Source organism: Acipenser ruthenus, chromosome 4 (genome assembly GCF_902713425.1).
Source record: "Acipenser ruthenus chromosome 4, fAciRut3.2 maternal haplotype, whole genome shotgun sequence".
NCBI classification, from domain to species: domain Eukaryota; kingdom Metazoa; phylum Chordata; class Actinopteri; order Acipenseriformes; family Acipenseridae; genus Acipenser; species Acipenser ruthenus.
The window spans coordinates 102,861,806-102,879,262 of record NC_081192.1 but is presented as its reverse complement, the minus strand read 5'-3'; the positions used below and the strand labels follow the sequence as shown (position 1 = coordinate 102,879,262).

Here is a 17,457-nt window from a genome sequence, read left to right as displayed (position 1 = left end):
TATTATTATTATTATTATTATTATTATTATTATCAACAGTACTCCAGCTGGCTTTTCTACAGTCTATTAGCAGTCATTCACAATGCATTATAGTATCGTCATGCTCACACCCACTCCATCTCGAAAAAGAAACGCATAGGGGGCGGCTGTGACCAAGCGTTCATGTTACATTAATAACTTTCCTATCAACAACAGAGGTTACTGATTTATGGGAACTTCTTGAAAACGTATTGTTTCTGCAACTTCATATTTGCTGAAGGATCATGAAAATTTCAAATGCTGCTGTATTCAGAGGCCAAACTTATTAAACATGAATATAAAGACTGCTGCATAAATGAGATTAAAGAAACTGGTGGAGCACAGTGTTTTACCCAGAAGACACCTCAGTACAGTCTCTCCATTTGGCATGTCTACTGGGATTGTACCAGTACCAGTACAGCCTCCACTTGGCATGACTTCTGGGATTGTACCAGTACCAGTACAGTCTCTCCAATTGGCATGTCTACTGGGATTGTACCAGTACCAGTACAGTCTCTCCAATTGGCATGTCTACTGGGATGCTCCAATTGGGATTTCAGCTGGAATCCTTTCAAATCGACAGCCTTGCAAATCATTTTTAATAGGCTTGATAAACATGCACTGTCATGAAATGCCAATGAAAGTGACAGTTGTCTTTCTCTGATTCCTCCCACAGCCCTACTGCAGTAAACAGCATGACTGGCCAGCCCACACATCAGCGAGCACCAATCCCTACAGGACACAGCCAGCCCATACCCGCCGGTATGGCTCATTAACAGGATTTATGCTAGTGCTTAAAAAGCCTCCTCCGTGGTACTATTAGTTCAGTGTCACCGGCAGAGTCTGCAGTGATCTGACCACAGCATGGTCATGTAGGTGGCAAACAACTTTCTTTGATTTGGAAATTACACTTTTTGACCAAACCCCCCGGTCCCAAATGCAGAATTTGTCTCGCCTAGCTTGCAGAGGAGTGTAAATTATCATTAGCGATTCCTCTTCTTTATTCAGCTATTGAAAGCTGTAGATGAACGTGTGTATGGCAGCCAGACGCAACATTCAGCACCAGGTCAGGAAATAAACTCGCGTTCGTAATAAATTACAGCACATTAGCCACATCAATAAACACCGAGCAAGACCTTGCAGCCTCCCGTCAACGTCAGAGACAATTTATAATGTAAGAAGTGTCTGGCTCATAAAGGCGTTGGGCGGGAGGAATCATTCAGCCAGACAGAAGGCTTTGTTTGTCGCTTAACCCTTTCAGTCTTGAATTCTTTTTGTCGAGCTGAAGATACCTGTCCTCTGTGGTTGTAGACGAAGTGCAAAAGGTCGAACTGCAAATGTTCAGTAGGACTTCTGGACAGGTGTGTGCCAATGCAAAACAATGCTGTAGTCCTGCTGGATAGACAGCAGATGGTCATGTTAATAAGACTAATTAAGGCAAATGAACCTACTTAGAAAACAAATCAGAACACAAGCTGTATTTGTGTAATTTGATACATTACATTTATACTTCACTTTTGCAGTTAAAAGAATGTAAGTTATCAAACAATATAATTAAAGAGGAAGTTAAAATAACAGGTAGATGCCTGTTAAAAATACTCAAATTCTTATTTTTACAAAGTAGCCTGTCCTCCCATGAGGACAATGGCACTTCATGGGTTACTCTCTGCACGACCACCGGCGGAGGTGGCAAGCTGTCTCTAACAACAATTCCATCATATTCCGTTGAAAAGATGTGGATATTTTGAGATAACACCATTTTCTTTTAAGGACTGCTGTGTTTCAATTTGACTATATTATTTGTGTGATTGTGACGTTAGTAGAGAAACCATGCCTATAAATGCAAATTTTCCTAGACCCCGGGGTGTTGTAGATAACATTTAGAGAAAACAAAAAGTCTAATGTCGTCTATAACAACAAATTCAAAAGTGTTACCCAGCCCTGAGAAGCACATACTGTAGCGCAACGAGCACAGGCAGATTGCTTGTTACAAAAAATGACATGAACAAGCATAGACTTAATGCGATGCAGTTCCAAATGTTCGCAGCAGAGGACAGTAGTGAGTAATCGTGTTATTCATTCTCCTTTCCGCATGCCCTCCTGTTCAGTCAGATTTGTCGGTGGTTAGTGTTCCGTACACGCTCTCGCGACATTCAAGGCTGGTGAGTGCTGCATAGGGTGGCAAGATGGCTCTCTACAACTTTAAGAAGATTATGGTGGTGCCCACCGCAAAGGTATTTTATTTATACGTTAAAAGTCATTTCAGGGCGTGTGTTATTTTGTATGTGAATGTTGAACTCTGTCGGCTAGTCGACAGCCTCGTACGAACGCAAGAGCTGTGTAACCTGGTCGAGTGCTCTGTGTCTGCGCTGCCATTGCAATGCAGGAGACACGTGTTTGTACGAGTGTGCTACAGTATGTGCTCGTCCATTTAAACCAGGGGTGCCCAATCCTGGTCCTGGAGGGCCGATGCCCTCCTGGCTTTTGTTGCAACTGTGCCCTAAATTACTTAATTGGACCAGTCAAGCCCTTATTAGAAGCTTAATTGGTCCAATTAATCAATTTAGTGTACAGTTTGAACAAAAACCAGGAGGGCATCGGCCCTCCAGGACCAGGATTGGGCACCCCTGGTTTAAACCAAGATCCAGAGAACTATAAACCGCGGACATTTTACAACTACCACGATTACAAGAAACTTAGATTTTAGTTTTGCGTGTTACCTTGTGAAATGCTGTTAGTAAAACAAAAACACATTCTTTTTTTTAGTGGTGACGGAAAACATACAGAAAAATATTTTGGTTTTTTGTATTAAAAGTACAACAGAAAAATGCTTTGGTTTGATTGACACATCATCACGATTGACAGCTGACATACTCCTTGTATATTGTAACCAAACTGGACTGTCAACAAGGTATGCTTACAAATGAACTAGACTGGACAGAAGGCTAAAGAAAGACCATTATCTGAAATTACATTGCAGTATAAAACTCAACATAATTTTGGGTCACTCACTGTAGATGAGTAGATCTGAATGCTAGTACTGTACAAAACTATTCTGACCCTTGCTTGTGTAGATAGAGAGATTCTATATTATTAGTGCTGGGTCGAACATGCTATTTTGATGTTTGGATATTCATTCAAAATTCAAAGCAAGTGTTTCTATATTTCCGTGTGTGTTCCAAATCAGATTCACTGATGGTAAAGAATATAAGGTAAAAATAAATCTGCTGTGTAAAGCAAAGAAATGGTCTACTTCATATGGTTCTTGTCCAGCACACAAAGTATGAATCCTAGGCCCAGTTAATGCCTGTAGCTGCCAACCTTTTTACTTGAACTGTGTCTAAATACACCAACCCTCTACATACCCCCTTCATGGTGCTCTTGTGTTTCCAATACCACACCACTAAAAACATTCTCATACCTAGTATTATTATTTATTTCTTAGCAGACGCCCTTATCCAGGGCGACTTACAGTCGTAAACAAAAAATACATTTCAAGAATCACAGTATAAGTATTAATACAATTAAGAGCAAGATAAAATACAACTCAATATCTGAGCAGATAAGTGTCAGTGTCAATGATAGTTACATCAGGATACGGTTAAATGCAAAATACTACAGATTGAATAACACTTGTGGCAGATTACAGTACAGTACTCCAGAGGGAAAAGAGGAGTTGTACGGGTGCTGTCTGAAGAGGTGAGTCTTGAGGAGGCGCCGGAAGGTGGTCAGGGACTGGGCAGTCCTGACATCTGTAGGAATGTCATTCCACCACTGTGGGGTGAGAGTGGAGAAGGAGCGGGCTCTGGAGGCAGGGGAGCGTAGAGGAGGTAGAGCCAGACTTCTAGTGCAGGAGGAGCGGAGAGGTCGAGTGGGTTTGTAAGGAGAGATGAGGGTTTGGAGGTAGCTGGGTGCAGTCTGGTCAAGGCATCTGTAGGCGAGTACAAGAGCCTTGAACTGGATGCGAGCGATGATCGGGAGCCAGTGGAATGAGCGGTGCAGTGGAGTTGTGTGGGAGAAGCAGGGCAGAGAGAACACCAGGCAAGCAGCGGAGTTCTGGATGAGCTGGAGCGGACGGGTGGCGGACGCAGGAAGGCCAGCCAGGAGGGAATTACAGTAGTCTAGGCGGGAGAGTACCAGGGCCTGGACCAGGAGCTGGGTGGCGCAGGTGGTAAGGAAGGGTCAGATTCTTCGTATGTTGCTCAGGAAGAATCGGCAAGTGCGTGCCAGAGTGGAGATGTGCTGGGAATAAGAGAGGCAGGGGTCCAGGGTGACCCCGAGGTTACGGGGGGGGGTGTTGTTTTTCTTGTGGTTTTAAGATTTGTCTTTGTGTTTTTAGGACTTCATAGACATCACATTATCGAAGACCCAAAGGAAGACCCCCACGGTTGTTCATAAGCATTACCAGATCCACCGAATCAGGCATTTTTATATGAGGAAGGTGAAATTCACGCAGCAGAGCTACCATGACAGACTCACCCAGATCCTAACTGATTTTCCAAAACTGGATGTAAGTATTTGTTCATCTTGAGTGTCTTGGGGGAACGGACATCATAGTAATGTAGCCTGAAGAACTTCTGTATTTTTATTTCAGGACATTCATCCTTTCTACGCAGATCTTATGAATGTTCTGTATGACAAAGATCATTACAAGCTGGCTTTGGGACAGATCAACATCGCAAAGAACCTCATCAACAAGTAAGGGATTCTCAGTGCTCTTCCAGGTTGTTCAAGAACATGGTGACATACCTCCTAAAGCTTTCTGTTCTTGCTTCTGATTTAGACATGATTAATTCTTTCAGCAGCAAGTAACTTTAGAGAAAGAAGACTCCAGGATAACTCATTCAAATCACCAGTGACCTATACTGTAATATATGTGGGCCTATATATCTACATATTAGTATGTCAGATTAGTTTACAGCTACTTTGAGTGGAGTTATCTTTCCTTTATTACCAGAGTGATCTGCGGGTTTGCATTATCTTTCCTACATCTGTTACAGGTCTGCAGTGTTAAAAGATGGAACATGTACAGCATGCTGACGTTCTGCTGATTTTGCTTTCAGATCTGATTTTTTTTAATTGCTCTCTTTATTTTAGTGTTGCCAAGGACTATGTTCGGCTGATGAAGTACGGAGATTCTCTTTACCGCTGCAAGCAGTTGAAGCGTGCAGCTTTGGGGCGTATGTGCACCATTGTCAAGCGACAGAAGCAAAGCTTGGAATACTTGGAGCAAGGTAAGCCATGCTTGGGAGGGGACATGACACTTGTGTTTGACAGCACACGTTGTGTTCAAAATAAACAGAACATACAGTAGTGTGCAAATTTATTAGAACACCTCAAGATTTGTCATTTATATCCTTTTATATACCTACCTGCATGAAAACCTCAGGGTGTGAGAACTTCAGTTCTCGGTCAGTAATCGGTGACACTTGGGAAAATGTTAGACAACTTTGCGCTTTTACTAGGCATCTTAAACAGCTTTTAAAAAGTCTCATGCTTTTTACCATTTGTGGTTATGTGTTTCTTTTTCTTTTAATATTTTAAATTGCATGTGTGGCCTATTAAAGTCATCAATTAAATGAGATAATCGTTGATTTGCCTATTTTGAGTTTTCCAGAATTTTCAGTTCCAGTGGTTTGATTTCATGTGCACAACAAATCAAAACTGCAGAAGCAATGGGGTGTTCTATTAAATTTGCACACTACTGTATATTGACAGGAATGTGATTCCCTGTTGTGTTTTTCTGCAGTACGTCAGCATCTTTCCCGTTTGCCAACCATTGATCCCAACACCAGAACTCTTCTGCTTTGTGGGTACCCCAATGTTGGAAAGTCTAGCTTCATAAACAAGGTATGTGGCTGAACATCCGTCTAGAATATAAAGTGGTGGTATAATGTTATGTCTGCTAAAATCTTTTGCTTTCCGTAAACTAGCCTTGTTGGGCCATATTTTTAAAGTGTTTACTCTAGTCTTTAATTTTTTGAAAGGAGATAAAATCATGTTAAAATTACAAAATGAAAAACAACCCCCCTGAGTGCTTCAGAGAACATGAAATGTATTACTTGGTTGTTTGGTTCTAGTATTGTAAAATAGTCAGTACCTCTTTCAGAAAATAGGGGTTAATTAAAGACTGGAGTAAACGCTTTGAAAATATGACCTTTATTCCTGCTATTTTTGATTAAATGTGCAACCCCAGCATAGTTAGTCCACAGAGACTGTGATAAGAGGGTGCAGTATAAAAAAAAAAATGCTTTCTTTTATAAAGTTAACCTTACCCAAACATCAATGAATTCAAATTGTGTGTGTGTTTTTTTTTGTTTTTTTTTCTCACTGATAGGTACAGTTGTAGCAGATTCATTAGTGGTATTTTCACGTTTGGAAATTTGTTCAAAATTCAGACACGAATTTGAATATTCATTCATGTGTAAATCATAATAAAAACCATTATATTTAACACTCTGTTAAAGTAAAAGAATATCGCAAGAGTAAGAGTAGCTTCTGAAGACCTTGCTTTACCCCACTGAATTAACTCCAAAGCAAAGGATGCCGTCTAGTTTAAGTTAAACATTTTTGCAGACCAAAACAGCACATCAAGTAGTCATCTGTGTGGCAGCTTGGGTTGCGTGCGCATCCTGATCTGAGCTTTTTATTTCTTGCCGTTAAATAATCCCACACATCAGACAGAGCTCTTTTTCCACTTCCCATTTTAGAAACTGTAAGTTCTAGCATGGTGGTAAGCAGGTGCAAAGTAAAACACGCTGTGATACGTACTTCTAAGTTTTAGCAATTTTGTAATTTTTGAAGGACACAGACATTTAGTTTTTTTTTCCCCCTTTGAATAAATGTTGAGCAATGTTCAATCAAATAATGGGTTATTTGTCCCAGCACTGTATTATAGCGATGTAGTGGGAACACATGTTTTTGAATACAGTGGTTTTGATTCTTTAATTCTCTCAACAGGTGACCAGAGCTGATGTTGAAGTGCAGCCCTATGCCTTCACCACAAAGTCTCTCTTTGTGGGACACATGGATTACAAGTACCTTCGCTGGCAGGTAAGTGCCATTAACTAGTTATGAAACCAGTCCTAATAGAAGCCACCAAACAGTTGTCATGGTATACCTGTGGTGCTGTAGTTTCTGAAATCGTGGTCCTGTTCCAATAGACAGTTCTGATACCTTTTCTCTATGTTTGGATGTACTGTGTGTACCGGTGGATTTGTTTTTCTCAAATCGAAACTTGAAAGCTTTTAAAGTATTTTTGAAATAAACAGAATGTAACACTCCGGCTGATGTACAATACACCTTTTTGCTACCAATGTAGGGGAAACTGCCTTTGCATGGAGGAGGCAGTACCTATTTAGTGTGACTGCTGGTACTTTTACAAACTTAACGAAGTTGAGTCGTTCTGATTGCGTGGGTTCATAACGTAATGGCTTAAAATGAAACTGGACAAAATAAAACATCTTTGCATCAGGCTTGTGGTAAATTCCTGTCTTTCCAATGCCAATTCATTTTAGAAATCTAATCAAAATTGCTGTTAGCAGTATTCTGTTAAAATGAGCATCTCACAGTGGGAGCAAATTACTTAAATTGAAGGCCCTGTTAATCAATTAAATTGAAGTCCCTGTTAATCAATTAAATTGAAGTCCCTGTTAATCAATTAAATTGGCTTCAAATTAAAACAGTTGAACAATTGCAACGATTATTGACCCCTACCCTGCTGTGCGTTACCTTGACAACGAGACCTGTGCACTATTCAATTTTGTGCTGTAGGTAGTGGATACTCCTGGTATTCTGTGTGTTACCTTGACAGTGACGCCTGTGCACTCTTCCTTGTCGTTGCCCTGTAGGTAGTGGGTACTCCTGGTGTTCTGGCGTTACCTTGACAATGAGCTGTGTGTGCACTATTCCTTGCCCTGTAGGTAGTGGATACTCCTGGTATTCTGCTGTGTGTTACCTTGACAATGAGCTGTGTGTGCACTATTCCTTGCCCTGTAGGTAGTGGATACTCCTGGTATTCTGTGTGTTACCTTGACAGTGACGCCTGTGCACTATTCCTTGTCGTTGCCCTGTAGGTAGTGGGTACTCCTGGTGTTCTGCTGTGCGTTACCTTGACAATGAGCTGTGTGTGCACTATTCCTTGCCCTGTAGGTAGTGGATACTCCTGGTATTCTGCTGTGCGTTACCTTGACAATGAGCGGTGTGTGCACTATTCCTTGCCCTGTAGGTAGTGGATACTCCTGGTATTTTGGACCACCCTCTGGAAGAGAGGAACACCATTGAGATGCAGGCTATCACGGCGCTGGCCCACCTGCGCTCTGCCATCCTCTACGTGATGGATGTGTCTGAGCAGTGCGGGCACGCTCTGGAGCAGCAGCTGGAGCTCTTCCACAGCATCAGACCCTTGTTTGCTAATAAGGTGAGTCTCTTCTGGAAAGTTACAGGACTCTCTGAGCTATGGTACTGAACTATCTAAGCAATGTTAACGTACTGAAGTGCATAGGGACCGGGAGACTGATCAGGAATGTCTTTGTACTGAGAGTATGGTTTGTCAAGTTGTGCCCTATTGACAAGAGTGGTGTGCCCAGGACAGCCCTCTCTCTGGAACTTACATTATCTGGAATACTGTAGTACTGATGTAAAGTCATGATGTAATACTGATGTAAAGTCATGATGTAATACTGATGTAAAATCATGATGTAATACTGTAGTACTGATGTAAAGTCATGATGTAATACTGATGTAAAATCATGATGTAATACTGTAGTACTGATGTAAAGTCATTATGGACTACTCTGCTCAATCTGCTTTTTTATGTAATAAATCTGTATTTAAATGTCATTAGTTAAGTCAAGATACATAATTTATGCTCTTGGCCTTGTGAGAAATACACACCGTGGACAAAATATTCTGGAAAAGGCTAGGGCGTGTCTGTGCATTCTGTCTGGTTTGTGGTGGTAAAAGGTAACATGTTTGGTAAAAACTTTATTCAACTTTTTTCTAATATTTTTCATTACAGCCATTGATTGTTGTGGCTAATAAATGTGATGTGAAGAAGATAGACGATCTCTCTGAAGAAGACCAGGTCAGAGTCTTTCTCTTCCCCCTTTTAACCAAGCCGTCAGATAGCTTTGAACCCTTTACTGTCCTGGGTATGTCCCCATAACTATTTAATGCCTATTTTCTCAATATCAAGTATACTGGACAGCAAAGGCTCAGTGCTGCACACTGTTTTGGGATTGTTTTACTCAAGGCTGGGTGTATTTATTTTCAAATGCTTGTCACACATTCAATGAAAACCATTAAGTACAGCAAGAAAGATATAAACCATTCATAATTATGAATCATGTGACTTTCAGAAGTATTTAAGCTTCCCCGTAGGGGGAACTTGTAGGAGCTTGCACACCCAGCAGCACTTACTGCTGCTAATATCTCAAACTATTAAGGCTGGAAAGTAGAAATGTTCATTTTCATGGAAACTGCTGGCAAACTCAAATGACAACTTCGCTTTGTCCCCTGTAACCTAAGATGGCTGCCACATTGGGGTCATGTGATTTGTTTTCCGGATGAAGTTCCATTCCAGGTGGTGTCTAGTGAATATGAACAATTTCAGTGCCACATTCTTCTAACCTTTAACCATATTTTTGATAGACTACTTGCTTTCAGACATCGTTACAAGCTGTGTTCTATGATTCTCTCAAATAGGTTCCATTACAGGCAGTGACCAGTAGAAATGAATCTTTTCACTGTCACGCTGTTTATAACCTCAATGATTCAGATCTTTTTCACATTTCCACATTACTGTTGTTTATTGAACCTGGTATGCCGTACCCCTTTTACTGCTGGGGGTGCTTTGTGTTTGTTCACAAAAACTCAATTTTTGTTTGCATTGTATCTACCATAACGTAATGTGCATATCAGATAATTGATAACATGTATAAATAAACAAAACTTAAGACTTTTTTTGTTGTTGCAGAAAATCTTTGCAGGTTTTGAGGAGGAGGGAATTCCAGTCATAGAAACTAGCACCCTGACAGAGGAGGGAGTCATTCAAGTGAAAACACAGGTGAGCTGTTCAACCCATGCATTGTGCTCTTGATTTTGTTCAAGTTGAAATGAAGACGGTTCAGGTTCTTATTCTCTCTCGCTTTGTTTTTCAGGCTTGTGATAAATTGCTGGCTCACCGGGTTGACAGTAAGATGAGAGGAAAGAAGGTGCATGATGTACTGAACAGATTACATTTAGCTGTTCCTTCTAAGAGAGATGAGAAGGTAGGAGGCGGGACTCCCCAAGAATAGCCAACCTTTCCACTTCATTCCACACACACACACACTCACAGCATCATCCTGTTGACACAGACACACACACACACACACACACACACACACACACTTGCAGCATCATCCTGTTAACACACGCACGCACACACTCACAGCATCATCCTGTTAACACACGCACGCACACACTCACAGCATCATCCTGTTAACACACGCACGCACACACTCACAGCATCATCCTGTTAACACACGCACGCACACACTCACAGCATCATCCTGTTAACGCACGCACACACTCGCAGCATCATCCTGTTAACACACGCACGCACACACTCACAGCATCATCCTGTTAACACAGACACACACACACACACTCACAGCGTCATCCTGTTAATACACGCGCACTCACTCACACACACACACACAGACTCACAGCATCATCCTGTTAACACACACACAGACTCACAGCATCATCCTGTTAACACACACACACACACTCACAGCATCATCCTGTTAACAGACACACACACAGACTCACAGCATCATCCTGTTAACAGACACACACACAGACTCACAGCAGCATCCTGTTAACACACACACACACTCACAGCATCATCCTGTTAACACACACACACACTCACAGCGTCATCCTGTTAACACACACAGACTCACAGCATCATCCTGTTAACAGACACACACAGACTCACAGCATCATCCTGTTAACAGACACACACAGACTCACAGCATCATCCTGTTAACAGACACACACAGACTCACAGCATCATCCTGTTAACAGACACACACAGACTCACAGCATCATCCTGTTAACAGACACACACAGACTCACAGCATCATCCTGTTAACACACACACACACACACACACACACACTCACACTCACAGCATCATCCTGTTAACACACAGACTCACAGCATCATCCTGTTAACACACACAGACTCAGAGCATCATCCTGTTAACACACACTCACACGCTCACAGCATCATCCTGTTTACACACACACACACAGACTCACAGCGTCATCCTGTTAAAACGCACACTCAGTGTCTTCCTGTTAACACACAAACACACTCACACACACAGCGTCATCCTGTTAACACACACACTCACAGCTTGTTTTGCTTTTGTGTTTTATAATTGTAGAGTAACTATAGGCTGTTTTATTTTTTCTTGATGGACTGCATTTTGGAGGATAATGTTCTTTTTATGGTGTTGGGAAAAGTGTGTGTTTTGTATTGGATGCATACATCTAAAATCACTAGTAATTGTTGTCTGAGAATATGGAAATGTGAAATACATTTATTTCAATTGCATTGCAGGTGCGACCTCCTTTCATTCCAGAGGGGGCTTTGGCGCGCAGGAAAGCAATGGAAATTGATGCACCAAAACGCAAGTTGGTAGGTAGTAATGGGGGAATGCAGAATGGTTTGGGTTACAGTGGTCGTTTAAATCATTCCAGTGTCGGTATTGCCAGTATAAAGCAAAATAAAATGACAAACTATTTTGGCTGTTCAAGATTCAGCAGTGTGGGTTTCCCAGGAGATTTCGCATGTGGTTCTATTGAGGGCTATAGTGTGGCTTCAGGTTGGTTTGGTCTGTTTGGAGGTTAATGTGAAATGTCCAAAAGAACCCTGTACGGCTCTGTGTTCTTATTTTACTTACTATCCTACTTTGAAATGAGATACAGTAATTAATACCAATAAACTGACCTGAATAATGTATAATAGCTGGTGTAGGGTGTTGTGAAAATTGTGAGGAGTAAATGCAAGTAGTCAGGGATGACTATGTAGATATTCATGTTTTAATGTAAATAGTTTCCCTATTAGACTAATATTGGAGGTATACATTTGCAAACCGTTTAGGTGTTGAAATAAAATAAACACAGTAAGTTTGAGAGCAAGTTTAATGTTCAAAACAACACGTTAGAATAAAGAAAAGCATAGGGGAGAGATGAAATCAAGCCTGATCAATAGAAAGACTATAAAGAAAAGCATAGGGGAGAGATGAAATCAAGCCTGATCAATAGAAAGACTATAAAGAAAAGCATAGGGGAGAGATGAAATCAAGCCTGATCAATAGAAAGACTATAAAGAAAAGCATAGGGGAGAGATGAAATCAAGCCTGATCAATAGAAAGACTATAAAGAAAAGCATAGGGGAGAGATGAAATCAAGCCTGATCAATAGAAAGACTATAAAGAAAAGCATAGGGGAGAGATGAAATCAAGCCTGATCAATAGAAAGACTATAAAGAAAAGCATAGGGGAGAGATGAAATCAAGCCTGATCAATAGAAAGACTATAAAGAAAAGCATAGGGGAGAGATGAAATCAAGCCTGATCAATAGAAAGACTATAAAGAAAAGCATAGGGGAGAGATGAAATCAAGCCTGATCAATAGAAAGACTATAAAGAAAAGCATAGGGGAGAGATGAAATCAAGCCTGATCAATAGAAAGACTATAAAGTCAATTCTGAGCCCCCCCTACCTTATTTAACACAGTGCAATACTGCCATCTCAAACATTACCTGAATACTCAGCATCACAGGTACACTTCTGGTACAGGTATAGAAAATGAACTGTGTTTGCTTTCAAAAACTGAGTGTGAAATGAACAGTCCATATGGACCAAGTTTGGTTGCCTTCAAACAAACCCAGTTCCACTTGAACTGAACTCCAGCAGTTCAATACATTGCAAACCAGATCTGAGTGAGGAGAAAACTGACCAGTGCAGGGACATGCTTACTTCACTGAATCTATTTGCTTTCTTCATCAGGAGAGAGATCTGGAGGTGGAGCTTGGTGATGATTACACCCTGGACCTCCAGAGTAAGTATTGTCCTCAGTGATAAGCTCTCCAACCCTGTGAACTGCTCCATAGCATGGGGATCCATTCAGAGCCCTCCTCCCTTGTGTGTCGTATTAACATTCCACATGCACATGCACTGGATGCCATGGCGCGCTACAGTTGCCTCATACTGATAGCTTGAAGCTTGTATTCATAGAACACAATAATTGGGTGTGCCATGCAGGTGAAACAAATATCTCTAGGTATAAATTGTCACAAAAAGGCAGTTGTGATGCTACTGTTACATTTTCAAAGTTGATATTGTATAGTACTATATATACATGTTTATAATGCATGCTGTTTGATTGTAATTAACTTTGGATTTCCCCATGTATCCACTTCTTTATTTTCTAGAATACTGGGACTTGCTGAATGAGAATGAGAAGCATGATAAGATCCCAGAGATATGGGAGGGTCACAATATAGCTGATTATATTGATCCTGAAATCATGAAGGTAAGTGTCCGCTGCTTGTACTGTTTTACTTGATTTATCTGCTCGGTTTGTAATGTGGTGGCCTGCTGAGTTAAGTGCAGTAGATGCTCAGAGTTCCTATCCCCTACTGGAGATTAAATTAGAGAGTATCACATTCTGGAGATATAGCGGGTGTCTGTCAGTTCATCCACCCGTCTGTATGTCACTCTTACAGTTTTGCAGAATTGCTAATCAAGTTGTGATTAAACATTTCATTGCTAACTCTGTACTATTCTGTAATACTGTTAATATATGCAGTGGTCATCAACTGCATCATGGCTTCTCACATTGTCATGAAACGTGGTCATATATATTCTACACTATTCTGTACATACTGTTGATGTCATGGTAAGCAACTTTGTCATCATACTGATGGCTCTAATTTAAGTTGGCATGTGGGCTTACGCGAGGACACACACTATTTATATTGTATTTATTTGCTTCTTGTGCCTCACCTGCTTTTCCAGAAACTTGAAGATCTGGAGCAGGAAGAGGAGTTGAAAGAGAAAGCTGGAGAATACGACTCGGATGATGAAAGTGAAGACGAGGAGATGCAGGAGATCCGGCAGCTGGCCAGCCAGATCAGAGAGAGAAAGAAACTGAAAATCATTGCATCCAAAGAGAAGGACGTACATGGACCAAGAATGCCCAGGACTGTAAAGAAGGTAAGTGTGTTTGGAGGGTCAGTTTGTAGCGATTGTCCTCTCAAACAAAAATTATACTTTTCAACTGGTATGACACAAGGAATCATACAGATGAGCTTTTCCTTCTAACTGTGAGCGATGCCCAAGTAGAGTTCCCAGTAAAATTCAGTAGGCGCTGCGTGTATGTGTGATGTTGTAGTGGGATTTTATAAGAGCTGCATGTTTGTGTGGGATTTTGTAAAAGCTGCGTGTGTGATGTTGTAGTTGGATTTTGTACCGCCATAGCAGTGAAGTGTCAGGTGGTCTAGAACCCCATTGAAAATGTTTTACCACAGAGTAGATTTTCACAAGACAATATGAAACTTTGTACACAGTCAGGTAGCTCCACGCATCAGAACCTTATTGAAAGTAGTTTCATCAAGTTTGTGGGTCAGATTTATCAAAAAAAGTGACGCTGTGTTAGTGCCATCTACCTGTAGTTTAAAATGTTTTGGCATTCAGTGTGCGATCAAGCCATATTTATTAAGACATACTACTTTTGCTCATCTGCTTTTTTTTTCCTAATGCTTTTGTATTTTCTCAGGTTGAAAGAAAGACTCTTGAAAGAGAGATGAGTAGCCTTGGTATTGACATGAGTGATAAAGATGACGTAAGTGTGTTTTTGATGACATGTTCCATCTGTCTATTTTACTTTTATTCTTTATACATTTAAAATGCCTGATTTCTGGCTTTTCCCTTGAGTGCATTTTCTTTGTAAATCCGGTTCAGGCCCACTATGCTGTCCAGGCCGGCAGATCCAGAAGTCTCACCAGGAAGCGCAAACGTGAAGCCTCAGAGCCACCAACATCCAGAACTCGCAGCCAGAGCGCCTCCCGCCCTCCACGGGACGTCTCCGGGATTCGGGATGCTAAGGTAGGTTGAGAGGGCTATTTTTGAGAAGTTTTCTGGTCAACAAAGTTTTGATCGTATTAAAGTTAAATGGAAGAGTCCTTAAAAAAAACAATTTAGGCTGCTTTATAAACTACGATTTAGTGCAGATCTGAAATCGGTTGTTTTGTTTTAAATGGAGGAAAATTTGAAGTTTTAGGAGGTGTTGTGCATGAAGACTGGATCTATGCTACGTTTATTATATTTCAGTTAACTGAACAGTAAATATAACTTACTACAAAAGCCTGGTAGTCCAGTTAAGTGGAATGCTTGAGCTTTCATTCTTAGAGAGGTGTTCACCTGATAACCCCCCCCATACCCCAAGTGTTAATGTTCATTTGTCACCTAACAAAAATGTGGCCACAAATGAATCTGTTAATTCAGTTCTAGATCGGTGTTCAATCGCTGATCATTTATTTATATGTAATTTCATTTATAGATGTTGAAAAAGGTTAAGAGGATGATGAAGAACTCCCAGAGAGACATGAATCGTATGGGCAAGAAAGGAGAGGCTGACAGACACGTGTTTGATCTCAAACCCAAACATCTGTTCGCAGGCAAGAGAAAGTCAGGCACCAACGACAGAAGATAAAAGTGATATTTCAGTCTTTGATACAAACTGAATTTACTTCACCGTGCTTGGTATATTGTCTTCTAGAGAAAATGCATAATTCAATGGACAGATTCAAACTCTGCCTTATATATTTGTTTGAGGGACAGGAATGCTGTAAGCCTGCGTTATCCTCTTCCTGATGTGTTTAATTCGGTAATGCAATGCTGCTCCAGTTTGGGTTTGAAAAGTAACATTGAGGATGCACACAAGTCCAGCATGAAGTGTGATGGATGTACATATCGGATTAGAACTGAATATTTTACTGGTTTTGTAAACCCTTGGTGCACTATTTGCTCTGTAGGTGTCTGCAGTGTTCATTAAAATGCTGCATTTGGTGTTATTTCCTAAATACAGGAAGCTCTTTGTATTTAACCAGTCAAATAGTGCTTCAACATCAGGGTTGGATAAGTCTCTTATTACATAGCAGTTTCACCCATTCCAGGTTTTAATACAAACTTGATAGTATATACTGTAGGTATCAAGCTCAGGTGTCTTATTAGATGCACAGTAAAACCGGGAATGGATCAAACTGCTATGCAATGGGAGTCCATGATCAGCATCAATACTTCCTACCCGTCTACAAAAGGGCCTTGTTGGAATGTCTTGAGTAGAAACTGGTTTTTAACGAGTAACATGTTACCTTTTTTTATGCCATGTTCCAAAATAGTTGGATATTGTATCCATGCCCTTCAACATTTATATCACAGACTCCGATTGCCACTAATGATGGACTTGCTTACCAAGTCGAAGATTAGTGCTCATCAAGATTAGGTATCTATTTATCATACGTTCTGAGGAAAGAAACTGACTGGAAAGAGCTGCAGCTGTATTTCTTGTAGAACAGTTCACAGTGCCAGGGATACACCTGGATTGTAAATGTGGAGTGCTAATTCCAGGATAAGCACGGGTGGACAGTTGATTCAATCCTTGGTGAATTCATAGTGCTGTACAAGACTCTTAAAGAAAACAAACTTGCTTATCCCGGACAGGAAATTAAGTAGACAGATGTTTGGGGGTAATTCCTGCATACTTGGGGGAATTTGCTTATGCCAGGTTGTTTAACATGTTCCATGTCAATTTGAAATACATACACTTTAAATGTATGTATAGTATTTGTTAGTTATTGTACTGTATAATTTGTATGCTTCTACATTTTTGGTCAGGCATTGGGTATGGTGAAATGTAAACTTCAAGTGAAGTTAAACCATGTCTCTATTAAAAATATCTCTTCTCCATGACATGCTCTTCTATATTGTGCGTTTTTAAATGGACAGTAAATCAATCACACTAATATTCCTAATGATTTGGAGTTGTGTAAAACCATGATTTCCTGTCACGGTTTGCACTGGAACTAGGCATAGATAAAGTGGTAAATGACAGGATTGGGGGTTTAAGGGTCAACTTTGGGTTATGCTTGGATTGTTCCTTGTTCAGTGGTGGCCAAAGTTGACCCTTCCACTCTTGGCCTCTGTTCTAAATGGTTTAATTGAACCAATTAAGCTTCCATCCAGACCCTGAAGTACTTAATTATCTCATTTTTCCCATTAAACCTGGAGTGGAATGGCCCTCCAGGACTGTGATTGGACAGCCCTGTCCCAGTTTTTTTTATTTGATAAGAGACAGAACTGTACTTGTGATATCCATGC

The 17,457-nt window shown here is 40.7% G+C and overlaps 1 protein-coding gene across 1 annotated transcript; it reads left to right on the top strand.

Annotated features, from left to right (window-relative positions):
• The first annotated feature begins 2,127 nt into the window (after positions 1-2,127).
• LOC117400345 (GTP-binding protein 4-like) lies at positions 2,128-17,049 on the top strand. Its single transcript, XM_059023286.1, has 17 exons — positions 2,128-2,252; positions 4,358-4,528; positions 4,613-4,716; positions 5,116-5,252; positions 5,768-5,868; positions 6,979-7,071; positions 8,246-8,437; positions 9,038-9,103; positions 9,995-10,084; positions 10,179-10,289; positions 11,632-11,709; positions 13,084-13,135; positions 13,509-13,609; positions 14,095-14,292; positions 14,855-14,920; positions 15,040-15,183; positions 15,638-17,049. Exons 1-17 carry the CDS (start codon positions 2,205-2,207, stop codon positions 15,788-15,790), a joined length of 1,905 nt encoding a protein of 634 aa, XP_058879269.1. The 5' UTR covers positions 2,128-2,204; the 3' UTR covers positions 15,791-17,049.
• The last annotated feature ends 408 nt before the right edge of the window (positions 17,050-17,457 follow it).